The 25,865-nt window shown below is 40.8% G+C and overlaps 2 protein-coding genes, 1 long non-coding RNA gene and 1 other non-coding gene across 14 annotated transcripts in view; 2 read left to right on the top strand and 2 right to left on the bottom strand.

Annotated features, from left to right (window-relative positions):
• The window catches only part of st8sia5 (ST8 alpha-N-acetyl-neuraminide alpha-2,8-sialyltransferase 5), a 101,008-nt gene extending 96,336 nt beyond the window's left edge, over positions 1–4,672 (bottom strand). For both annotated transcript variants that reach the window (XM_072575015.1, XM_072575052.1), the window contains exon 1: positions 3,422–4,672. The gene's annotated coding sequence lies outside the window, so the exon portion shown is untranslated. The remainder of the gene's footprint in view (positions 1–3,421) is intronic.
• A 183-nt stretch (positions 4,673–4,855) lies between these two features.
• On the top strand, positions 4,856–18,806 carry LOC140480275 (uncharacterized). Of its 9 annotated transcripts, XR_011961247.1 has the most exons (7): positions 4,856–5,101; positions 5,735–5,856; positions 7,294–8,395; positions 11,505–11,677; positions 11,860–12,049; positions 16,889–16,988; positions 18,281–18,806. It is a non-coding gene; the product is annotated as an uncharacterized lncRNA (long non-coding RNA). The 9 variants fall into 9 exon arrangements; XR_011961251.1 differs by lacking the exon at positions 5,735–5,856 and having other exon boundaries at positions 4,857–5,066; XR_011961248.1 differs by lacking the exon at positions 5,735–5,856 and having other exon boundaries at positions 4,857–5,101.
• Positions 12,150–12,285, top strand: LOC140482937 (small nucleolar RNA SNORA5). Its single transcript, XR_011961828.1, has one exon. It is a non-coding gene; the product is annotated as a small nucleolar RNA SNORA5 (small nucleolar RNA).
• Positions 18,807–23,234: 4,428 nt separating the features above from the next.
• pias2 (protein inhibitor of activated STAT, 2) overlaps positions 23,235–25,865 on the bottom strand; it is an 80,938-nt gene continuing 78,307 nt past the window's right edge. For both annotated transcript variants that reach the window (XM_072574972.1, XM_072574978.1), the window contains exon 14: positions 23,235–25,452. In XM_072574972.1, coding sequence (XP_072431073.1) covers positions 25,252–25,452 — 201 coding nt within the window. In that variant the 3' untranslated portion in view covers positions 23,235–25,251. The remainder of the gene's footprint in view (positions 25,453–25,865) is intronic.

The following is a 25,865-nucleotide window of genomic DNA, read 5'->3' as shown; positions in this document are numbered from 1 at the left end:
GCCGAGGTGGTGGTGAGACAAATGGGAGGGTGGTGGGGCTGGTAGCTGAGAGTACGATAGGTAGATGGAGGTGGGGGTAATGGTGATAGATCGGAGAGAAGGGTGGAGCGGATAGCTGGGAAGAAAGTTGGACAGATAGGACAGTTCAAGAGGGCGGTGCCAAGTTGGAAGGTTGGAACTGGGATAAGATAGGGAAGGGGAAATGAGGAAACTGGTGAAATCCACATTGATGCTGTGTGGATGGAGGCCCCAAGGCAGAAGATGGGGTGTTCTTCCTTCAGGCGATGGTTGGGTAGGGAGTTGCTATGGAGGAGACCCAGGACCTGCATGTCCTTGACGGACTGGGAGGGGGAGTTGAAGTGCTCAGCCACAGGATGGTGAGGTTGGTTGGTGCGGGTATCCAGAGATGTTCTCTGAAGTGTTCTGCAAGTAGGTGTTCTGTCTCCTCAGTGTAGAGGGGACTGCGTTGGGAGCAAGAGTTACAAGGCCTGTCTGAAGTTACAAGGTCTTGAAGAAGAGTTTCCCTAACAATGATGCCCAGGCGGACCACTTAATCCAGTCGTTAGAATGGGCCTTACAACAATCTGTAAGCATTGGTGAAGTACTGGAATTAACCCAAACCTGGGGAACTGGGAAGTCATTACCGGGAACAATTTGTTGCCTATTACAGAAAATTGCAGGTAATCAAGCCTTTAATCAAGAAGATGACTCACCTTTGTTTAACGGTGTGCTTTTGCTATGTATTCCTTCTAGTACCACTGACACGGACAAACAATATAAACTGGTGCAAGAATTCCCAGTTGCTAATGAGGTGAGCAGTGGTCTTCTACTGGGATGGTCAGAACGAGAACAAACCATCATCCAAGTTATCGGTAAAAACCAAATATGTCCAGTGGCCTTATCATCCCTATATGCCATGTGCCAGCCCTGACAGGGTTGGATTGGACCAGGATACCCACTGGGAGCAGAACCGACCATGTATGCCTGCCAGCAACTACTGCTGAGTAACCCTTTCCCAAAAGGACCCTGGAAAGGGGGACATGCAGGCCCCAGTATTACACCTTAGGGACTGGGACCAATACAGCGAAATCCCCTCTGGGACAAATGTTTTAACTGTGGGAGATATGGCCACTAGAGTGAAGTTTCCTTATTGTTACCTTGGAACTACTGCAGGGATCGACACGCTTTCTTAAGGAAAAATGAGCAGATATATATACTGACTCTTGTTATATGTTTGGTGTGGCCCATGAATACAGAACCTTGTGGAAACATGGAGGGTTTTTAACTTGCACAGCCTTTCAGTAATTTCTTTTCATACAGGCTTTACAATTGTCAGCGAGTCTAAAGGTTCAGCTCACACTGGTGCTACGTCTACAGTCTTTTAAGGCCATGCATGCAGCCTTACACCCCAAACTTCTGATCCTATTGGATTCCAGCAGAACCTGGTTAGAAACAGTTTAAGGATGGGTATGCCAGACCTGGATGAGATACAGAATGTATGGGGGAAGTTCCTGCTGTGAAGCACAAACTATGGACTCAACTGGGGTGTTCCCTCAATACTCAAACCAAACTGTCATTTACCACTACGGGACAAGTTTGTGTTCCTTCTTTGCTCCTACCTATCTTAATTGATTATGTGCATAATTGTACATGAGTTTTGAGAAGATTTGTAGCTCAGCTTGAGATTCCAGATGTAAGTTTGCTCACTGAGCTGGAAGGATCATTTTCTGATGGTTCGACACCATACTAGATAACATCATCAGTGAGCCTCCAGTGAAGCACTGGTGTTATGACCCGCTTTCTATTTCTGTGTTTAGGTTTCCTTGGGTTAGTAGTGTCATTTCCTGTGGTGATGTCACTTCCTGATCTTTTTCTCAGAGGGTGGTAAATGGAGTCCAAGTTGATGCGTTTGTTGATAGAGTTCTGGTTGGAATGCCATGCTTCGAGGAATTCTCGTGCATGTCTCTTTGGCTTGTCCTAGGATGGATGTGTTGTCCCAGTCAAAGTGGTCTGCTTCCTCATCTGTATGTAAGGATACTAATGATAGTGGGTAATGCCATTTTGTGGCTAGTTGATTTTCATGTGTCCTGGTGGCTTATTTTCTACCTGTTTGTCCAATGTAGTGTTTGTTACAGTTCTTACAAGGTATTGTGTAAATAACGTTTGTCTTGCTTGCTGTCTGTATAGGTTCTTATAAGTTCATTAACTGCTGTTTTAGTGTGTGGGTGGGTTTGTGGGCTACCATGATGCCAAGAGATCTGAGTAGTCTTGCAGTAATTTGAGATGTCTTTGATGTTGGGGACTGTGACTCCCCTCAGACTGGTTGGATCATGTTATATAAGGTATGTAGTTCCTCTCTTTCAGGTTTTAGACAAGTTGCCTTCACCCCCAAGAACCAAGAGGTACCTCCCTGCTCTTCTTACATGTACTGGGATAGCTTCCCCTCCTATTGCATTCTATTTACAGGGTTCAGAATTATGTAGGTTAAGGAAAATACTGGAAATTGTTACCAATAATACTGCAAATGCCCTGATTCATATCAACGCAGAAATGTTCACAATCAGAACAGTAGCCCTTCAGAATCAATTGGCCTTGGACTTTCTACTAGCCAAGGAGGATGGTCCTTGTGCCATTGTAGAAAAGGAATAATGTACCTATATTCCTAACAGATCCTCCAATATCACTAATCTCTCCAGGCACAATACTCAGGAGGTCCAAAGACTTAGTGAAATGGAATATAGTGAGATCAGTAGTTTCACTGGATGGTGGCCATTTAAGGGTCTCTTTGAGAATATTGGTGGCATTTCTTTTCATTTTGGGACTATATTACTTACTATAATTGTCTGCGTTCTTGCATTCAAATGCTTATGGTCACTGAACAGCTGGTTGCTTTTGTCGTAAACTTTAGGAATGGCCTGGTTGATCATTAAATGATGATGTATTGGGGAAATAATAGCTAAAATCCAGTATTTTGCATGTCTCCTTTTTGTCATAATAATTTGACCTTTAAAATGGCTAAGCTCAGTGACTATGAGAATGGATTAAGGAATGCACAAATCTTGGCATAACCTAGCATCTGTCTCTTTCCCAGACAGTTGCTATAATATAATGACTGACATATTGAATGTAACCTTAGATATTATCTGTATTGATGTAAATAACACATTAATAGATTTGTTTAACAATACTAAATGTATTATCTAATGGGAAACTAATTAAAACAAGAAACATTATCTGGTGAGAATTGGAGAAAAACAAGATAATCACACACATTAAGGGTATACATTCTGCTGCCTCTTTACTAAGAATTAGAAATCCATTATAAGCATATTCAGGAATATCTATGACTGATACTCTGAATTATTGACTTTTGATCTCTCGCTGTCTTAATTACAATAAAGTGTGCTTTTTTGCAACTTACGTGGGGTCCGAGAATGTTTGAGCCAACACTTCCAGTTTAGCATATTTGTGGTCCTTATAAGTTGCATGATGCTGGTATTCATTGCATTTCTTCACTATTAAAATTATGGCGTCACAGTGCAAACACATCATTTTATCCTTCATAGCAACTACATAATACTTCAAATTCCATTCTTCTTTGAATACTCTGCTCTCTCCCTTCAATGTTCGTTTCTTAGCTTCTGACATGACTGGGTTATGAGCAAAACTTTTAAAAATGGAACACAGATTTAAGCAGGTGGCTTTAGTATTTATATTTAGTATAGGCAGAAAGCCGCAACTAAATTCCTGAAGAAAGGCTCATGTCCGAAACGTCGATTCTCCTGCTCCTTGGATACTCCTTGACCTGCTGCACTTTTCCAGCTCTGATCTCCAGCATCTGCAGTCCTCACTTTCTCCCAGAAAGCCATAACTAGTACCCCAAAAGGTCGCAGGTCCCTCACCTAGTCCATTCCAATACCACCAACACCACTGCTCCTCCCAAAACCTTCCCATGTAACTGCAGAAGGGGCAACACCTGACCCCTCACATCTTTCCTGGTCACCATCCAAGGGTCTAAGCAGTCTTCCCACGTGAAGCAGCAATTCACCTGTACCTCCTCCAATCTTGTGTATTGTTTTTTTTCTGCACCAATGTGGCATACTGTACATTGGAGAAACTAAATGCAGGCTGGGTGACCATTTTGCAGAACACCTCCAGTCTGTGCATTTGCAGGACCCTGACCTTCCAGTACAGTCATTTCAACACAGTGTCCTGCTCGCATGCTCATTTATCTGTCCTTGCATGCTCATGTCAGACTTTGCACTTTACAGCCTTCTGGACTTAACATTGAGTTCAACATCTTCAAATTGTGAACCATTTCTTCCCTTTCATTTAGCTTGTTATCATGTCCTCTCTCCCCTTCCCCATCCCAGAGACACTGTCTGTCCTTTCAAGTCTGGCAGGAAACACACCATTGTTCTGCCATTCTCACATTCTGATCACTTCATCTGAACAATCAACATCTTTTCTCCATCAGCACTCTACATCCTTCCATCGCCTTTCGCATAAATGCAACCTCTCCACACTTCACTTCAGCTCTGACGAAGAGTCATCACACTCAAAACGTTAGCTTGCTCTCTCTCCATGGATGCTATTTGACCCGCTGTGATCTCCAACATTTGTTATTTTCAAACTGTACTGAAGACTGCGGTCACGGTGAGGGGCGAGGCCGTTGGCGTGCGCGTGTACTGGAAGGGGCGGGGCCGTTGGCAGGCGCGTTTACAGGGAGAGGCGGGGTCTGGCCGTTGACGCACGTGTTTATTGGGAAGGGGTGGGGCCGGGCCGGGCCGGAGAGGCGTGCGATTACAGGGAAGGGAGGGGACGTTGAGGCGCATGATTACGGGGAGAGGCGGGGCCGAGCTGAGCCGTTGTCATGCGCATGTGTGTTCGTCTTTCTCTTTCTTTCTTCCCTGCCCCATATTGGTTGCTGACGTTGTTGTGATTCTGCTAGCTACAATCTCCCTGCATCTGCAAATATGTTGGGACGTTATCTATCGCTATCACCGACAAAAGAGAATGCAGTGTTCCAGCTACCGTTACGTATCTGTATTTCAACTTTATTCCAGGTACATCCGATGGAATTCGCGAAACTTTATTCCAGGTACCTTTTTTCCCCGCGTGTGTGGTAATGTTGGAGAGGGGGTTCCAAAACCATCAGCTACTGTGGTGCGAGTTATTTCTAACGGAATTTTCTTAGAAAGCCAGTCTACAAACAGCTTGGAGTTTCGAACAGACCGAGAGTTGAGGACGATCATCGGCTTCCCCTTCAGTTTAGGCGCAAGTGTTATTCTCATCTGTGTTAACGTTTGGTTCAAATTTCTGGGGAACGCTGTCAATCTCCTTTATTTCAACATTCATTACTCGGAGGGAAATGGGTCTGGGTGGGTTACTCTTCGGGGGGGGGGGGGTGGGGTCGGTGTGGACTGGTTGGGCCGAAGGGCCTGTTTCCACTCTGTCGGGAATCATCGTTGATCATCCGCCTCCCCGACAAAAAAAACGTGTGTCATACAAAAAAGATATTAATTAAGAGGCGATTATGTTGAAAGATCTTAGCGTAAAAATCGAAAAATACAAACTTTTCCCCGCGAGATCGTTAATAATTATTCAGTCTTGCCAATTATACTGTTTAATTTCTCCATCCATTGACGCTTTCCAGCCTTTTTCCTTAAGCAGAAATTGCTTAAGCTTTCTTTTCAGCTCTGATGTCCTGGATGTTTCTTTCATATTCTCACAGCCTGGAGACTTGTACAGACTAAACTACTGTAAATCAGTTACCATGACGTATTTTTTCTGAACTCAACCATGTATTTATGTGGTAAAGCTCAACGATGTAAACAGTTAACATGAACTCCCCAGGTAATTGATGAAGTTATTTAACTTACCTCACATGCTTTCCTAGAAAAGCTGTCTTGAGATCATTGTTCAAAATGACTTCTGCCTTTGTTTAAGGAACAATCACATTCGCAGAACTGAAAACTAGCGTCTTTATTTTCTCCACTTCCAAATCCATATTCCCAAATAATAACATTCTATAATCCTACGTCACACCTTCTTTCTCCCCCTTGCATAAGAAATAAGAACAAGAGTAGGCTGTTAAAGTCTACTTCGTCATTCCATAGGATCATGGCTGATCCAACATTTCCTCACACATTTGGTGTATTTTCCCTGTAACCATTTATTCCCCTCCTGGTCAAGAATCAATTTCAGCCTTAAATATACGCATGAACTCTATTCATTCAGAGTTTTTACAAATACATTAAGGACAAAAGGAGAGAATAGAGCCTCTCAAAGATCAGCAAGGTGGCCTTTGTGTGGAGCTGCAGAAAATGGGGGAGATACTAAATGAGTATTTTGCATCAGTATTTACTGTGGAAAAGGATATGAAAGATATAGAATGTGGGGAAATAGATGTGACATCTTGCAAAATGTCCATATTATGGAGGAGGAAGTGCTAGATGTCTTGAAACAGTTAAAGGTGGATAAATCCCCAGGACCTGATCAAGTGTACCCTAAAACTCTGGGAAGCTAGAGAAGTGATTGCTAGGCCTCTTGCTGAGATATTTGTATCATCGATAGTCACAGGTGAGGTGCCAGAAGACTGGAGATTGGCTAATGTGGTGCCACTGTTTACTGTTTAAGAAGGGTGGTGGAGGGTAGTTTTTTTAGTCTGGAGGCCTGTGACCAATGGAGTACCACAAGGATCGGTGCTGGGTCCTCTACCTTTTTCCATTTACATAACTTATTTGGATGCGAGCATTAGAGTTGCAGTTAGCAAGTTTGCAGATGACACCAAAATTGGAGGTGTGGACAGCGAAGAGGATTACCTCAGATTACAAGATCTTGACCAGATGGGCCAGTGGGCTGAGAAGTGGCAGATGGAGTTTAATGTGAGATGCTACATTTTGGGAAAGCAAATCTTGGCAGGAGTTATGCACTTAACGGTAAGGTCCTCAGGAGTGTTGCTGAACAAAGAGACCTTGGAGTGTGCCGAGTGCTGGCAGGTGGGACTAGATTGGTTTAGGATATCTGGTTGGCATGGATGGGTTGAACTGAAGGGTCTGTATCCATGCTGTCCACATCTCTGACTCTATACAGCTCTCTGTGGCAAGGAATTCCAAAGATGCTCAACTCACTGAGAGAATAAATTCCTCATCTTTGAGGCATTTTCATTTTCTGTTAGTTTCCTCAGTTTGTGAACTGTTGTATTACTGAGTTATTCTCTCTTCATGTATTGTTATGAAAATCAATGTTTCATGTAAATATATTACTAATATATTCACATTGATTTTTCAGAACAATCATTTTCTACATGAGTCCACCTCAGTCATCGAACGTTGAACATTACAGTGCAGTATAGGCCCTTTAGCCTTCAATGTTGCGCCGATCTGTGAAACCAATCTATCTGTCCAAAACTATTCCATTATGATCTATATGTTTATCCATTGACCATTTACATGCCCTAAACATTGGCAAGTCTACTACTGTTGCAGGGAGGATGTTCCATGCCTCTACTACTGAGTAATGAACCTAACTTGGGGATTGGCTGACAGAAGGCAGAGAGTTGGGATAAAAAGTTCTTTTTCGGAATGGCACCTGGTGACAAGTGGTGTCCCACAGGTTCAGTGTTCGAGCCGCAGCTGTTCACTTTATATTTTAATGATCTGGATGAAGGGACTGGGGGCATTCTGGCAAAGTTCACTCATGATCCAAAGTTAGGCGGACAAACAGGTAGTACTGAGGAGGTGGGGAGGCTGCAGAAAGATTTAGGCATTTTAGGAGAGTGGAACATGAAATGACTGTTGAAATTCAACGTGAGCAAGTGCGAGGTCTTGCACTTTAGAAAAAAGAATACAGGTATGGACTATCTTTGAGAAAATTCATAATGCCAAAGTACGAAGGGATCTGGGAGTGCCTGACCAGGATTCTCTAAAGGTTGATTTGGAGGTTGAGTCTGTGGTTAAGAAAACAAAAGTAATGTTATCATTTTCCTCAAGGGGGTTGGAATATAAAAGCAGCACTGTGCTTCTGAGACTTTATAAAGCTCTATTTAGGACCCATTTAGAATACTTTGTCCAGTTTTGGGCCCCACACCTCAGGAAGGACATTAGATTAGCTTACTTACAGTGTGGAAACAGGCCCTTCGGCCCAACAAGTCCACACCGACCCACCGAAGCGCAACCCTCCCATACCCCTACATCTACCCCTTACCTAACACTACGGGCAATTTAGCATGGCCAATTCACGTGACCTGCACATGTTTGGACTGTGGGAGGAAGCCGGAGCACCCGGAGGAAACCCATGCAGACACGGGGAGAACATGCAAACTCCACACAGTTAGTCGCCTGGACATATTGGCACTGTCCAGCAGAGATTCACACGGATGATCCCTGGAATGGTAAGCCTAACATGATCGGCTGAGGATCCTGAGATTGTATTCATTAGAGTTTAGAAGTTTGGGGGGAGGTCTAGTAGAAACTTACAAGATAATGCATGGCTTAGAAAGAGTGGATACTGGGAAGTTGTTTCCGTTAGACGGGGAGACTAGGACCTGTGAGCATAGCCTAGAGGGGGTCAATTTAGAACTGAATTGAGGAGACATTTCTTCAGCCATAGAGTGGTGGGCATGTGGAATTCATTGCCACGGAGCACAGTGGTGGCTGGGAAGTTGGGTGTCTTCAAGGCAGAGATGGATAAATTCTTGATCTCGCAAGGAATTAAGGGCTATGGGGAGAGTGTGGGTAAGTGAAACACCCATCAGCCATGATTAAATGGCGGAGTGCACTCGATGGGCCTTCCTTCCATTCCTTTGTCTTATGGTCTTATCTATCATCCCTCAGTTTAAAGCTATATCCTGTCATCATCCAAAGAAAAAGGCTCTCTCTGTTCACTCTATCTAATCCTCTGATCATCTTGTCTCTATTAAGTCACCTCTCAACTGCCTTCTCTCTAATGAAAACAGCCTCTCCTTATAAGACCTTCCCTCCATACCAGGTAACATCCTGGTAAATTGCCTCTGAACCCTTTCCAATGCTTCCACATTCTTCCTTTAATGCGGCGAACAAAGATGTATGCAGTATTCCAGGTTTGGCTGCACCAGAATTTTGTACAGCTGCAACATGTCCTCATGGCTTCGAAATTCAGTCTTTCTACCAATAAAAGCTAACACACTGTATGCCTTCTTAACAACCCTAACCTGGATGGCAATTTTCTTGGATTTGTGCACATGGACACAGAGATCTCACAGCTCATCCACACAGCCAAGAATCTTATCATTAGTACTCTGTATTCCTGTTACTCCTTCCAAAGTGAATCATCTCTCACTTTTCTGCATTAAGCTCCATTTGCCAGTTCTGCGTCTTATGTGTGTCTCTCTGTAACCTGCAACATCCTTCCGCACTGTCCACAACTCCACCGATCTTAGTGTCATCTGCAAATTTACTAACCCATCCTTCTGTGCTCTCACCCAGGTCATTTATGAAAATGACAAACAGCAGTGGCCCGAAAACAAATCATGCAGTACACCGCTAGTAACAACTCCTGGATGAACATTTCCATAGACCACCACCCTCTGTTGTCTTGGAACTAGCAAATTTCTGATCCAAACTGCTCAATCACCCTCAATCCCATGTCTCCGTATTTTCTGCAGTAGTGTGGGGAACCTTATTGAACACTTCACTGAAATCCATATACACCACATCAACTGTTTTACTGTCATCCACCTATTTTGTCACCTTCTCAAAGAACTCATTAAGGTTTGTGAGGCATGATCTACCCTTTCACAAAACCGTGTGACTATCCCTAATCAAATTATTTCTAGATGATTATAAATCCTATCTTTTATATTCTTTTCCAACACATTTGTGATCAAGGGGACAATGTTTACTAGCCTCCTGTCTTCTGGCACTATTCCTGTAGACAATGAAGACCAAAGACTGCAATTTCCTTCTTCGTTTCCCAGGGAATCCTAGGATAAATCTCATCTGGCCCAGGGAATTTATCTATTTTCACACTTTCCAGAATTGCCAACACCATCTCTTTATGAACCTCAATCCTGTCTAATCTAATGGATTAGTATATCAGTATTCTCTGCGACAATATTGTCTTTTTCCTGTGTGAGTACTGATGAAAAATATTTATTTAGCGCCTCTCCTATCTCCTCGGACTCCACACATAACTTTGATTGATCATCTTCCCCCCATCATCCCCCAAATCCCAGTCCTCCACCATTGGAGGCAGTGCGTTCAGCTGCTGGGGCTGTGGGCTCTGAAACTCCCTCCCTGAACCCCTCCATGCCAGAGAAATTGCTGGACACAGGTACAGTTACAACATTTAAATGACATTTAGACAGGTACATGGATAGCAAAGGTTCAAAAGAATGGGAGCTAAATGCAGGCAGATGGGACTAGTTGAGTTTGGAAAATCTGGTCGGCATGAATGATTTGGGCCAAAAGAGCCTGTTTCCGTGCTGTCCGATTCAGACTCTTAATTGCCCAGAGAGCAGCTGAGAATTGGTGACATCTGATTTGAATGGTTTCTGTTCCGCATTTAGCTCTTGCTCCAAGTCTGATATTCTTGGGTTGTTTGACTGACGCTGCTGGTACTCCTGCTTACACCTGCTCTGTTACCTTCAGTGTCACTGTCTCTCAATCTTTGGCATCTCCAGTTTTTCTCTGGTAGGCTCTATGCTGCAATTCCTTCCTGTTAGATGTTGCCTTCTGTTATCTGTTGGCCTCTGACATTGTTTGCCTTCATGTTCATGCTCTGTTCTGACTACTCTGCTGCTGTCTCTCAATATTTCATCTTGAGCACTTTCACTTGCCACCATACTTTTCAGTGTCTCCACAAGTTGGCAATCATCTCAACCCTTTGCTTATTAATCTAATAATTTGTTCAGGATCAAAGGTAAGTGTGTGATAGCATACTTGCCTTTTTGATGAGGGAAAAACGTGGGTAAAAGGCTTCAATCTCATTGTATGCTGGAGTGTGTGGGTGAGGGTGTATTTTACCTGTTGTCTTCTCATTGTGTTCCAGACTTGTTAACACATTCTGGATGGACTGTTTAAGAGAAAAGTTACAGTTTTTTAAATAGTTCTATAAGCTTGGGTGGCACGGTGGCTCAGTGGTGAGCATTGCTGCTTTAAAGTGCCAAGGAACTGGGTTCAATTTCACCCTCTGGTGACTGCCTGTGTGGAGTTTGCACGTTGTCCCCAAATCTGCCTGGGTTTCCTCCTGGTGCATCGATTTCTTTTCACAGTCAAAATATAAGCAGGTTAAATTGATTGACCATGGTAAATTATCTGTAGTGTCTAGGAATGTACTGGCAAGGTAGATATGCTATGGTAAATTTGGAGTTACGGGGCTAGATGCTCTTTGGAGCGTCAGTGTAGATTTGATGGGCCAAATTGTCTCTTTTCATACTTTAGAGAATCTGTGATTATAAATGTTAACTGATAAATAGGGATTATTTATTTTGTATTCTGACTTTTAAAAATTTTCTTCAACAGAAATATGACCAAGTTGTGACATAATTTTGAAATAATAATTGAAAAGGCAAGCTAGCTCTGTCTATGCAATTATCCATTGAATATGAAGGATTGCCCCTTCCCCTGCAGAAGGGCAAAGGGGATGCATCTGATCACCAAGTCGGTGCTGAGAAATAGAATAGACCATTTCTAAGGTGTGTAAGATCTGGTGTTCAGGGCTCACAATATAAGACCATAAGACATAGGAGCAAAATTTAGCCATTCGGCCCATCGAGCCTGCTCCATAATTTGATCATGGATGATATTTTCCTGTTTTCTCCCTGTAGGTCATGATCAACCCTTGCTAATCAAGAGCCAATCTATCTCTGTCTTGCAGACACTAATGACTTGGCCTCTAGTCTTCTGCGGCAATGACTTCCACAGATTCACTAACTTCTGGCTGAAGAAATTCCTCCTCATCTTAGCTCTAAAGGGATGTCAAAGGGTATCTTAGTTGACATTACCAAGGAAGTTCAATATCTGGTTGAAGAACTATTTTTTCAAGTGTCCAGCGGGTGTTCAAAGAAGTAAGTTCTGACAGTACAAGGTTTTGTCATGGGAAATATCAATTAAATTAATATTGAAAAAGGTCAAAGTGGGGTAATTGGTGGATTAAAATTTTGACCATGCAGTCATGTATACTTACGTGTATTCTTTATTATAGTCTACACTCTGAAATGGCTGCTGATACTAAACATGTAGCTCATGGGCCTCTGTGCTCTGACTTGTGAACATGGAGGATAATAATATGCTACGTACAAAATAGTAGATTTTTCAAATAATTTTGCTAAATCTGGATCTAGGCTGTCAGCCTTCTTGATGAGATTCTTCATTAGGATGGAAAGTGAAATTATAAAATGGCAACTCGGACCCTAAGCCTAACAAGGGAAACTGCCAAGGTATGAGTAGTGGGTTGGCTATGATAGATTGGGTAACTACATTGAAAGACATGATGGATAAGCAATGGCTAATATTTAAGGAATATAGGCATTGCAACAGTTATACATTTGTTTTTGGTGTTCACTCACAACAGGAAAAGTGGTCCAACCATGTCTGACAAAATAAGTTAAGGATGGTGTTAGATCCAGAGAGGAGTACTATAAAGTTGCTGGCAAGATAAGCAAGCCCGAGAATTGGGAGCAGATTGGGAGTTTAGAATTCAGCACATGAAGACCAAGCGATTAAGAGGCGAAAAATAGAGTGAGAGGTAACTTACAAACAACATAAAAGCAGATGGAGTGTTGTGAAATTTGACCAGACTAATTGCTGAGATGGCATGGAGAAATTTGGTCATTTAGGCCTTTATTCACTAGTTTAGTAGAATGAAAGGGGATCCTGTTGAAACATAAAACTCTGCCAGGGCTAGGGACAGAGGATGCAGAGGTGATGTTTCCTGTATCTGTGGGTTCTCAAGTAAGGGATCATGTTCTCAGGATACAAGGTAGACCATTTAGGATTGAGAGGAGAAATTGTTTTGCTTGGGGTGGTGAATGTATAGAATAGATTTCTAAACTGTAAAGTCATGGGTGGTTATGGAAGACAGCAGGAATATGGCTTTGCAATAAAGGATCAGTGATGGACCTCTGTGAATTTGAATATGATTGGCCACCAAATGGCCTACTCCTCTTTTTGTTATGTTTCTATGATTTTGTCCTCTCCATAGAGAAAGAATAAGAACGTTGTTCCAAGGTAATTGAGGGGAGAGAGTTGCATAATGCCACTTGATTAGCAAACCAGAAGCCCCAGCAAATTCACTGGTGATGTGGATTCAAATCCCACCATTGTAACTGGTGGAATTTAAAATCTGTTAATTAAAATTCTGAAATACGAAGCTAATCTCTGTTATGATGACTATCATCCATCATTGTTAAATTCCATCTGGTTCAATAATGTCCTTAAGGGATGAAATCATCCGTCCTCACCTGTTGTGACCTAAATGTGACACCAGATCCACAGCAATGTGGTTGACTCTTAACTCGCATCTGAAATCCTTTCAAGAGGTGAACTTGTCTATGCAGCCCTTGTACTTCTGTGAGGTAATCGTCACTGGTTAGAAGATGTAGGTCAAAAGGAGCCTTGGTGAGTTGCCACAGGATATGTTGTTTATGGTAGACAATGTCACAGTGTGTCAGCAGGAGAGGAAATGAATGTTTTGGATGTCAGAGGGGTGTCAAGTAGACTGCTTTATCCTGGATGTTGTTAAGTTTCTTGGTTGTTGTTGGGAACTGTACTTAATCTGGCCAAGTGAAGAGTATTCAATCAAACTCTGACTTGTACCTTGCAGATGGTGCACAGGCTTTGGGGAACAGGAAATGAGTTACTTCCCATAGAATTCCCAGCCTGTGACCTACAATTACAGCCATGATACTTATATGATCTTTTGAGTTGATTAGAATGCAGGTCAGGCATGTCCTGTGAAAATGAGTGGTAGAAATGGCAAGACTATGGAACCATGGATGACAGGTGAACTTGTGAGACTAGCAAATAGAAAAAAACATACATAAGGGCGAGGAAACTGAAAACAAATGAAGCTTTCGAAGAATATCGGGAAAGTAGAACCAATTGAAAATGAGGAATTAAGAAGGATAAAAGGGGTCATGAAATATCTTTAGTGAACAGGGTTAATGAAAATCCCAAAGCTTTTTATCTCTAAGATAGACCAAAAGGGTAACTAGAGAAAGGGTTGGTCCGTTCAAGGACAAAGAAGGAAAATTATGCGTGGAGTCAGAAAATGGGTGAGATTCTTAAGGAGTACTTTGCATCAATATTTACTGAGGAGAGGAACATAACATGTTGGGGTTAGGGATGGTTGTTTGTTTACTTTAAGTCAAGTCGGCATAAGGCAGGAGGAAGTTTGGGCTATTCTTTAAAAGGCATTAAGGTGGGCAGATCCCCAGTCGAGATGTGATTTATCCCAGGTTACTGAGGGAAGCGAGAAGGAAATAGCTGGGGCATTAGCAGATATTTTTGCATCATCCTTGAACACGGATGAGGATCTGGAGGACTGGAGAATTGCTAATGTTGTCCACTTATTTAAGAAGGGTAGCAGGGATAATCCAGGATAATGATAGACCAGTGAGCCTGACGTCAGTGGTAGAGAAGCTGCTGGAGAAAATAGTGAGTGATAGGATCTATTTACAATTGGAAGAAAATGGGCTGATCAATGTTGGGCAGCGTGGTTTTGTGCAGGGAAGGTCATGTCCTATCAACTTAATAGAATTCTTTGAGGAAGTGACAGAGTTGATTGATATGGGAAAGACTGTAGATATCATATATGTGGGCTTCAGTAAGGTGTTTAATAAGGTTCTCCATAGTAGATTGGTGGAGAAGATGATGAAGCTGCATGGGGTCCAGGATATACTAGCTAGATGGGGAGAGAACTGGCTGGGCAACAGGAGACAGTAGTAATGGAAGGGAGTTTCTCAAAATGGAGAACCGTGACTAGTGTTGTTCCACAAGGATACATGCTGGGAACTACTGTTGTTTGTAATATACATAAATGATCCAGAGGAAGATATAAGTGGTCTGATTAACAAGTTTGCAGATGACACTACGGTTGATGGAGTAGCAGATAGTGAAGGGGACTGTCAGAGAATGCAGCAGAATATAGATAAATTAGAGAGTTGGACAGAGAAATGGCAGATGGAATTCAATCCAGGCAAATGTGAGGTGATGCATTTTGGAAGATCTAATTCAAGCGCAAACTATATAGTAAATGGAAAAGCACTGGGGAAAATTGATCTGAGTGTTCAGGTCCATTGTACGCTGAAAGTGGCAGGTCGATAGAGTGGTCAAGAAGGCATACTGCATGCTTTCCTTCATCAGACGGGGTATTGAGTTCAAGAGTTGGCGGGTCATGTTACAGTTGTATAGGACTTTGCTTCGGCCATGTGTGGAATACTGCGTTCAGTTCTGGTCACCACATTACCATAAGGATGTGGGTGTTTTGGAGAGAGTGCAGAGGAGGTTCACCAGGATGTTGCCTAGTATGGAGGGCACTAGCTATGAAGAGAGGTTGAGTAGGTTAGGATTATTTTCATTAGAAAGACAGAGGTTGAGGTCTACAAAATCATGAGGTATAGACAGGGTGGATAGCAAGAAGCTTTTTCCTAGAATGGGGGACTCAGTTACTAGGGGTCACGGATTCAAGGTGAGAGGGGAAAAGTTTAAGGGAGATATGCATGGAAAGTTCTTTACGCAGAGGGTGGTGGGTACCTGGAATGCGTTGTCAGCGGAGGTGGTAGAAGCAGGCAAGTTAGCATCGTTTAAGCTGTATCTTAACAGATACATGAATGGGCAAGGAGCAGAGTCATAGAGATGTACAGCATGGAAACAGACCCTTCGGTCCAACCCCTCCATGCTGACTAGATATCCCAATCTAGTCCTACCTGCCAGCACCCGGCCCATATCCCAGATAAAGGATCTGAAGAGGCGCAAGCCTGGTGGGCCAAAGGGCATGTTCCTGTGCTGTACCTTTTTGTTCTTTATGACTGATCCAATTCAGTTCAATTTTTGGTCAATAATAATACTGTCTTTTGAATGTGAAGAGGTGCTAGATTCTTTTGTTGATGGCGGTCATTGCCTGTCATGTGGTGTGAACACTACCTGCCCCTTATTAGCCTAACTTGTCCACATCTTGCTATGTATGAACTGTTTCAGTATTGGAGGAGTGGCAAATGGTGCCGAATATTAGCAATCATCAGTGTACATGCCCACTTCTGACCATACAATGGTGGGAAGGTCATTGATGAAGCAACTGAAGATGTTTGGGCCTGGGACACACCTGATGCGATGAAGTCCTGGAACTGACCTCCAATGACAGCCATTTTCATTTGTGCTAGGTAGAACTCCATATATTGGAGAACTATGCCCAGTCCCAGATGATTCCAGTTTTGCCATGGCTTCTTCATACCACGTGCAGCGAAATACTGCTTTGATGTTAAGGACAATCACTCTTTCTTGCTGTGATTCTTGTACTAGTTAGATAGAAAGGTGCATGCAACATATTTCCTGGGAAGGATCTTGTAGCATTGCAATTGATTGTGAACTTTAACATTTAGCTGCATTGGCACCCAAAGTATTGATTGTCTATTAAAGATCACAATGATATAGTCTCAAGTTTTCATGGCCTTTACTGGTCAAAACAATATTACCATTACAGTGGTTGAATTATTATGTGGGGAAATTAAGTAATGAATGTCTTGAACCAGCAATGAGTCCATTAAAAAGAGCTTGGAGCATGACACTGACCATCTTTCAGAGCTATCACTTCATGTGATTGATATTCAAAATGGGAGATAAGCAATGGAGAAATGAAATCAGCAGCAAGTGTTGTGAAAATCTGAAACCCTTTTCCGCCTTGCCAGCACTGCCAAAAAGACTGCTGATGCTGAACCAAGTGCACGTTTCATGGCTATGGTTGATACCCTTGCTTTATAACAAAACATCACAGGGTTTGGAGCAAAGGTAAGTAAATAGAGGTACAGTGAAGTTCATAAAAACCCTGTGTATTTTGGCTTTCACAAACACAGGACTGCTAAAAACGTTTCACAATTGGTTAAATATCTTAGTGTTGTTAATATTCTATGTAGAAAATGCAGTAGCTGATTTACATATGGAAAACTCATACAGCAATATGATAATGGCTATATAAACTGTTATGATGATGAAGGGGACATAAATGGCCAGGACACCTGTTTTTTGCAATAATGCCATGGCATTTTTCTAAAATCCACCTGAGATTACATACATGGCTTCAGTTTCACATCTCATCTGAACTGAACCATAGCTGACAGAGCAGACATGATCTAATTTAGTAAACCAAAATCAGTTGTGTTCATTGGATTTGGCCATTGCTGGCTTGGCAGTATTTATTGCCAATTCCTGGTTGCCTTTGAGAAGATGTGAGCTATTTTCTTTGAACCACTGCAGTCCCATATTGACCCAGTGACCTCGAAGGAACAAGATATATTTTGACATCAGCATAGTGAGTGGTTTGGAGGGGAACTTGTCGGTAGTCGTAAGCCCATGTATTTGTTGCTTCTCTCTTTCTAGATTGATGTAATTGTGGTTTGGAAGATGCTAAAGAGCTTTGGTCGGTTTCTGCAGTGCATCTTGCTTTTTGTGCACAACTCCTCTCTGAGCAATTTTCTACACTGGTAGTTGTTAAATGGACTTGTTCTGTTTTTTTTTTCACCTGCTATTTTAACAAATAAACCAAGACTGACATTTCAGTGCAGCACTCGGGATACCGAACTAGTGGAGGTACCATTTCAGATTAAAAATTAAGCAGAGGCCCAAACTGCTATATTTTCTGAATATGTCTTTTAAAAAATCCATGGCACTGTTTCAAAGATGATTAAGATGAATAAGGCCCAGTGCCTTATTCAATATTTATTCATTCAATCAATATCTTTAGGATAGATTTTGTTTTTACTGAGGGTTGAGACTTTGTAGCTTTCTGCTTCTGAAGTTGGGTGGGGGTGGTCATTGAGTATTTTTAAGATGGAGGTAGATAATCTTCTTCATAATCATGTTTAACAAAAAAATTATCAGGAGAATATCATCTTATAAATTAGGAACACAAGTAGCTTACTCCGTTATTCAATATGTTTGTATGCTAGTATTAATCAGTGGGGAGATGGAAATATTTCTGCAAAAAATGCTTCAAAAAATGAATGTGTTATGAAATGAGAGATTCTGCCAGTTTCAAACTGATTATGAAATTTTATTTTTGTTTCTTCTAACTACTTTTGCAGCTGCCTTGAAGTCTACACTATTGGCCAGGCTTTTCCTTAGCATGTCTGAACATTGGCAGACCCTACTGAAAACAAATGCTGGAGATCACAGTGGGTCAGACAGCAGCTGTGGAGAGAGAGCAAGCTAATGTTTTGAGGCTAGATGATTCTTCATCGGACTCTACCTAGAGACTCATTGCAATGGCCTCAGTCTAGCCAGATCATTGCAGAGACCCACAAGTCGAGAGTGTGGTGCTGGAAAAGCACAGCAGGCTAGGCAACATCCAAGGAGCAGGAGAATCTGTTTTGGGCATACATCCTTCATCAGAGAACCACAAGTGCATGCAAGAGCCTTGGAAAACTCATGTAAAATCATTATTTCATGTTGTAAATGCTTTTTCTATTTCAGCATTCTGCATCAAGTGCAGAATTTTAAGATAATAAGGTATTAGATCTAATTAATATAAAACAGCATATACGGTTTAAAAATTAATCTTAACAGAAAAATCAAAACCAGTGAATGAATTAATAAAACTTTTAAAAGTTGGCTATTGTGTATTATTAATTTATGCATGTAACACTATAAGTAATGTTCCTAAATAAATAGCTTAAAAATGTGTTGCTGGAAAAGCGCAGCGGGTCAGGTAGCATCAAAGGAACAGGAGAATCGATGTTTTGGGCATAACCTTCCTGAAGAAGGGCTTATGCCCGAAACATCGATTCTCCTGTTCCTTTGATGCTGCCTGACCTGCTGTGCTTTTCCAGCAACACATTTTTAAGCACTGATCTCCAGCCCTCACTTTCTCCTTCCTAAATAAATACACAACTGTGGAAACTGGAAATCTGAAACAGAATGCTGGAGAAACAAACAGGTCCAACAGCATCTGCGGAGAGAAAAATAATTGATGTTTGTGTTCTAACACCAGGTCAGTGGACTTGACACTGAGTTCCTGTCAGCAGACCTGCTGTGTTTCTTTGCAAATCATGTTCCTATTTGTTGAATCCATATTCTTATCAATTATTTGTATGTCATTAGTTACAAAATAAAGTTTGAACACTTGTGTTAATCTTGAGCACTATAATGCAGTATAACTATGGCATTTATCCCTTTTGAATAACTTCTACAAATTAAAATTGTTCTCTTTCACAATTTTTCTCCACTTGTTCAAATGGTGTGAGCATTGTTGTCTAGATGTTTTTCCTCTCTGACAGCATTTACTGTCGAGTGTGGTGCTGGAGAAGCACAGCAGGTCAGGCAGCATCCAAGAAGCAGGAGAATTGATCTGAAGGGCTTATGCCCCTGCTGTGCTTTTCCACCACACTTGACTGTGATCTCCAGCATCTCCAGTCCTCGCTTTCTCCTGACAGCATTTATTGTCCATTCTAATTGTCCTAATGTAGATGACTGTGAGCTGCCTTCGAGTTCATGGGGTGGTCAGCCACCTATAATGGTGTTAGGAAGGGAAATTCTTGAGGAGTAATCAATATGCAGTATTAATTAATCAGCTGGGTATGGTTAAGGGAAAATGGTAATCAGGCAGTTTCTTTACCCCAGTTTAGTTGGATGGCATAAGATCCAGGATAACTACACCTTAACAACAGTTGACTCTGTCCTGCCAGTGGGATATGATGTGTTAGGTCTAGTTATGGTTATGCTTGTGATTGTGTCAGGTTGTTGCTTGACTAGTGTGAGACAGCAGTCTTCCTCAACACTGCTTGTGCCAAGTCAAAAGGTAAGATGTTCATTGTTGATTCTGCTGCCTAGCTTGATGCCAGACTTGGTTTACTTAAAAAATTTGATATGGTCAACTAATGTGACAATACAGTTGGTTCCCATAAGCTACATTGTAAAAATACCAACTGAGGTTAGTAATCTTCAAAGCATGTTGATAATCATTGCTGGTCCAAAAGTTTGTGCTAGCAATATCATCTTTAAAGTATTTTTAGAAATTAAAGTTTACATCATTGATGAGTTCTCCTGTGTCTCAGATGTACAAGTTCACCTCAAAGTTTTAATACCATTCCAACTTGGACATAAAGTTCCTACACTGTCACAAACCTTTGGCACTCTGGGTGTTTATGCACCCAAATGACTGTAGTATTCAAGTCAACAGCTCGCCATCTTTCAGGCCAAGCCAACTACACCTATATCTTGTGACTGGATTTAAGATAAACTTCTGGGAACTTTCCCAAGGATATTGCAAGGGTAGAAGTATTTTGAGTTGTAGGATGAAGCTGGGGCTATTTTCCTTAAGAGATTTATAAAATCATGAGGGGCATTGATAGGGATGTCCAAAACTAGAGAACACCAGTTTAAGGTGAAAGACTTAAAAGGGACCTAAGGGGCAACCTTTTCATACACAGGATGTATGAGCTGTCAGAGGTAGTGTTGGAGGCTGGTAAAATTAAACATTTAAAAGGCACCTGGATGGGCATATGAATAGGAAAGATTTAGAATGATATAGGCCAAATGCTGGTAAATGGGACTATATTAATGTAGGCTTTCAGGTCAGCCTGAACAAGTTAATCTTTCCTTAGTGTACAACTCCATGACTCAACTTCAGAAAATCAGTGGACTACCTGATGAGAGAGAAAAGAAAATCAATGTATTCCAACATTTTCTCAAAGGCAAGTGTTAAGCTAACTGGGTGTAGTTCCCTGCTTAAGTTTCTGCATATTATATTGGATTTTTCAACATTTAAAAATTCTTAACCCTCTGCTACTATTTTGATTTTGTCTGAACCCTGTCCAGCTTAACATCTTTCCTATAATAGGGCAATCAGAACTGGACACATTAATCCAAAACAAGCCTCACCAATGTCCTAATTCCTATACTCTAAAAGTTTGAGCAATGAAGACAAGAATGCTAAACAACTTAACCATTCTACATGTGATGCGAACCCCTAGGTGTCTCTTCCAACAGTATCCAAGACCCTTCTATTAATTGTATTAAGTCTTGTCCTAGTTTACCAAAATGGAATACATGGATTTATCAAAGTTAAACTCCATCTGCCACTGTTCAGCCCATTGATCCAATTCATCAAAATCTCTTTGTAAGATAACCTTCTTCACCGTCCACTATACCACCAATTTTGGTATCTGCAAACTTTCTATACTCATTAAAATTTATATAAATGACAAGATCATGAACTTAGTACTGATTTCTGTGGAACAGTGGTCATAGGCCTTCCAGCTGAAAAGAAGACCTTCATCACTGTCTTCTACCGTTAAGCCACTTTTGTATCCAATCGGCAAACTCTCCCTGAATCCCATGTGATTAACTTTACTGATTAGTCTACCATGCAGAACCTTGTCAACCTGTTCATCGGGATTACCTCTTAATAATGAAATAGAATTCCTATGATCTAGACTTGGAGGGAGGAAACCACAGGAAAAGTTGAGATCGCAAAAGGTGACACCATTTCTGTTCTAGAATTTCTCAGTCATGGTCATTGGAAGGTAGGGTAGATTCTTTGCAATGTTTCTGCAATAATGCAATTATTACACAAATACTTTATGAAATCCTGGAATAGTGCTTCAAAAATACTTAAGGCTATCAGAATATTTAATTTCAGAACTTCTCTAAAAGTTACAATCATTGTTCATATCAACAAATTTTAAACCACTGCCTTCATAACTTGAGATGTAACACAAAAATGAAAAGACCTGCTTCCTCTGTAATTTTAAGATGAATTAATTTTGCCCTGAAGTGTTGTTTGGATTATTCTGTATTTCTCAGTACAACAATGTTCTTTTTCCAGAAATCTGATTTCCTGGAGACTTAGGTGCTTTTAAACAGGATTGTATGTTGCTAATGATGAATTCTGGAGTTAAAGAATAGCATACTGGAAGCGGATCCATGAGATGTTTTCCGCCAATAGCTAATGGATCTGGGAACCTGTATGGACTCAAGATTCTTGAACTTTTCAGAGGCACAGCTCTCTCAAAAAAAACATAGTTACAGACATTTCAACAGAAAATGTTAAAAATCTAACTTCTCTTGTAAATGTTTTGAAATTAAGTAACAAGGACTCTTAGTAAAGCAATCAATCAAGAGCCCTCAAGTGCTATACAGTAAACTTGTAAATAGCTTTAGTAGCATGTTTTTATTTGCATATTAATTACATTGTGATTTAAAGCTTTTTTAGGATTACAAAATTGAGTTGATGTAATGCATATGTGACACAAAACTGCTATAACATATAATGGAATGGATTCAATCTCAGTACTGTAATGAAGTTTTTTTTTTTACAAGTGGTCATGTGGGTAAAATGTTCATATTTCTGAGAATTTAGCAGATAGTTTGATGAGGTTTGCCCTTAACCTTCACAACCAGCTTTATTAATTGGAAGCTATGCCAAACAGGCCAGAAAATTCAGAAACTGCATTATTCAATATCTTCCAACTGTTTACAACCTAATGATTTGATGTTGCATCAAAATATAATAATAAATGGAATCTTGACACAAGTACAGGCACTTTGTAACCAGTCAACAGGGTGTTCTAAATACCACTGTGGCATACAGCATTCACATTCCAATCAATTATGGCTTCCAAGAATTATTTCAGTCATTGCACAGCAGGCCTACCAGTGGCTGATATACATTCCTACATCTGCAAGGTCATGTGTACTGACATTTCTTGCATCAATTTCAAAGAAAGATTTATGCACTAAAGCAAATATAAGTTAACACTAAATTTTATAATTTAAGCCACAGGGAAACAAAGGTACAACTCAATGTTTAGCTCATCTTGTTCAGGGCAATTAGTGATGGGCAATAAATGTTGGCCTAGAAAGTGATACCCATGTCCCAGTAACACTTTTTTAGAAAACTGGAGCACCACACACACATCCCAAAGAAAAAAAAAAATCATCTCAAAGAACAGAGGCAGATATTAGGCTTCAGAGAACATGTTTTAGTTTTTAGGTCCCAAATTTATATAACACTACAAGCTTCTTTAGCATAGAAGAAAATAATGACACAAGAACTTTATTTCAAATCCCATGACAACAAAAGAGACAATATCAATTGCTTCAAAATATTAACTTTCTTTTAAAAGGAATCAGAGCTTTCTCTAAAAAAATTCAGAACACATCTTTAGATAAATGCTTTGCCCTACTTTAAGTAGATGAAAAATAGGTTTGACCTATTTTGACCCAGTCAATGCAGCCAAGATGATTTTTTTAAAGAATTGCATAATTTCAAAAATAAAATTTAAAACGTTCAACCAAATTAATGAAAGCCTTTTTTGCTAACTCCTCCATCATTCTCTCCTGAAGGCACTATTACTGGGGTGCAATTTCAAAGGCACCATCTTCTATCACAAAACTGCAGAGCAAACACTGCTGCTCTGATGTTATCCAAGGCTCACTCACCAGGGCAGATTTGGGAGGATTCATTTAAATGGACATTAAACGAGTACTCCCATTTAGCTTAGAGATGAGACCAATCAAAATATCACAATAAATAGTCTGGCTGTGATCAACAAGCTCAGGATTGACTAGAAATTGTACCTTGAACCTTCTGGACTACATTGCTTACTACAGCACATGGTGCATTTATCCACACTAGATTATTAAGTGACCTAGAAACTAAAGATAACCAACTATTTTCAGCATGTCCTGGCTTTCAAGTACTAAGCACTTCCAGGTCAGAATTGTGACTTTTCTGAAATGCAGAATTGGAATCCAAATCAGAAACTCCAGGGCTTGGCTCTAGTTAAACTCTATTAGGATTTGTACAAATATTGTGTAACTTTAGGTTCTGCTCCAATCTGGCCCCCATAACACGAAATACAGATTTCCCTTTCAGATCAGATTCATCAACGTTTCAGGCTCAAATGAAGGGCTGTGGCATACGGCAAGAGGAAGTAATCCAAGTGTATACGATTTAATAATTAAATTTTACTACTTCTAATTTTCTCCTATCTTAAACCATAAGAGTAGAGGAATGGGATGTTGTCCACAATTGGTGGTCCATTTACCTCATCTGCATTTCCATTGTGTGTGTAAGAGACCACACAGTGACTGCCAGCAAGATATTAAATTGGACAGTGCATATCTAAATAAATCTTGCCTACAGTTTCTTTTCTCCCCACTTCTAAACAGCAGTATCTGGATTTTCTCTTCTGAATCACTGACACATTACTTCATACTGATATTATCTCAAAATCGGCTAGATCAACAGGTACTGAAATCAGATTCTTCCTAATTTTAATGAAGACCATGCAGTGTTTGCCAGAAGTACAGATTGTTTGCTTATTCCCTGCTTTCCCCAAGAAAATTGCATTAAAATTACAAAAGGAATGCAAACCATTTTTAAAAAGTGTATTTTCTCCATCCTAGAAACACTGTACATGCTTATAGGTAATTCAATCATTGATAAAGAATTACATCTCAGAACTGGCTACTACAATATCTTATACTAAAGATCTCAACATCTGGCTCAGTTATTGCATTTGAGTCAGAATTACAGTACTTAACACCTCAGCAACTGTGAAACAAAGGAATTCTTCACAGTAACCAAGGGTATAGTATACTTCGCAATAAAGCACCAATTATTTGAACTGTTCAGAGACGATGCATACATTTTGGGTTTGGAGGGGCACCTTGAAAATTCAGAGTCAATAGAGGAATAAAAAATTGCTGTGAACTTCAACAGTGGTTGTAAATGGAACTACACTACATTAATCGCAACAAAATATTACAATTTTGTCTTCTGCTTCCATCAGACTTCAAGCCAAGGATTTCAGACTCCATTTCTGTCATCCATTTTTGTTCTCATTCCAAGGAAGTGCTGCACCAGCACTCTGAATGCTGCCAGTCAACAAAGTTTTTGATACTTTGAAAGCAAAAAAGTGGCAGCATTGCGGAGAATGCACAAAATGTTGAAATAGAGTTCTTGGCTGCAGCGTGACTGCTGTTTCATTCTTCTTCCCTTCAACCACCCCATCCAGCTCCTGAATACAAAATCAAGTCTATGCAAAATTTATCAATCTAAAGAGATGATGTCTGGTATGCTGCTGCCTCCTCCGGCTCCTGCTATCACCCCAGTTTCTGCTCGACTGTTGCTGCTGCCGCTGCCCTCATGATGCTGGGTTGATGAGATGATGCTTCCACCCACAGTGGTGGGTGTTATAGTCGGTGATCCAACAGCAGTGGAGAGATTGTCCAGAAATATAGATTGACAGTACTGTAGTTGAGGAAATAGAGGGAACAATAAAAGTAAATGAGTGCTCTATGATCCAGTATGACCTGACAGTTTGTTAGGAGAAGGGGGAAAAAAACTGTTTTCCCTCTGAACCATCCCACAGTCGAAGTTATTCAAGTAAAATGTTCATAGACCTCCAACACATTTGCAAGGAAGTAGCAAGGAGAATACTAGAGCAGACGATGCAGTAGATCCTCCCTTCTGGTAGAGTACTTGCTAGACTGTTTAGCACACATCAATATCTACAGGAATTACTGACATGAAAACTAGAGTTCTTTGTTTCCTTTATGGAAGGGTTTTTGTTTTAAAAACCTGTCAAGGTTTAATTTTAAAAGGTTATTTAATTCCCAATCAATTTACCAAAACATCATAGAATCCCTACAATGTGGAAAGAG

Source organism: Chiloscyllium punctatum, chromosome 1 (genome assembly GCF_047496795.1).
Source record: "Chiloscyllium punctatum isolate Juve2018m chromosome 1, sChiPun1.3, whole genome shotgun sequence".
NCBI lineage: Eukaryota > Metazoa > Chordata > Chondrichthyes > Orectolobiformes > Hemiscylliidae > Chiloscyllium > Chiloscyllium punctatum.
Note: the sequence above shows the minus strand (reverse complement) of the source record. Positions and strands in the feature narration are given on the sequence as shown.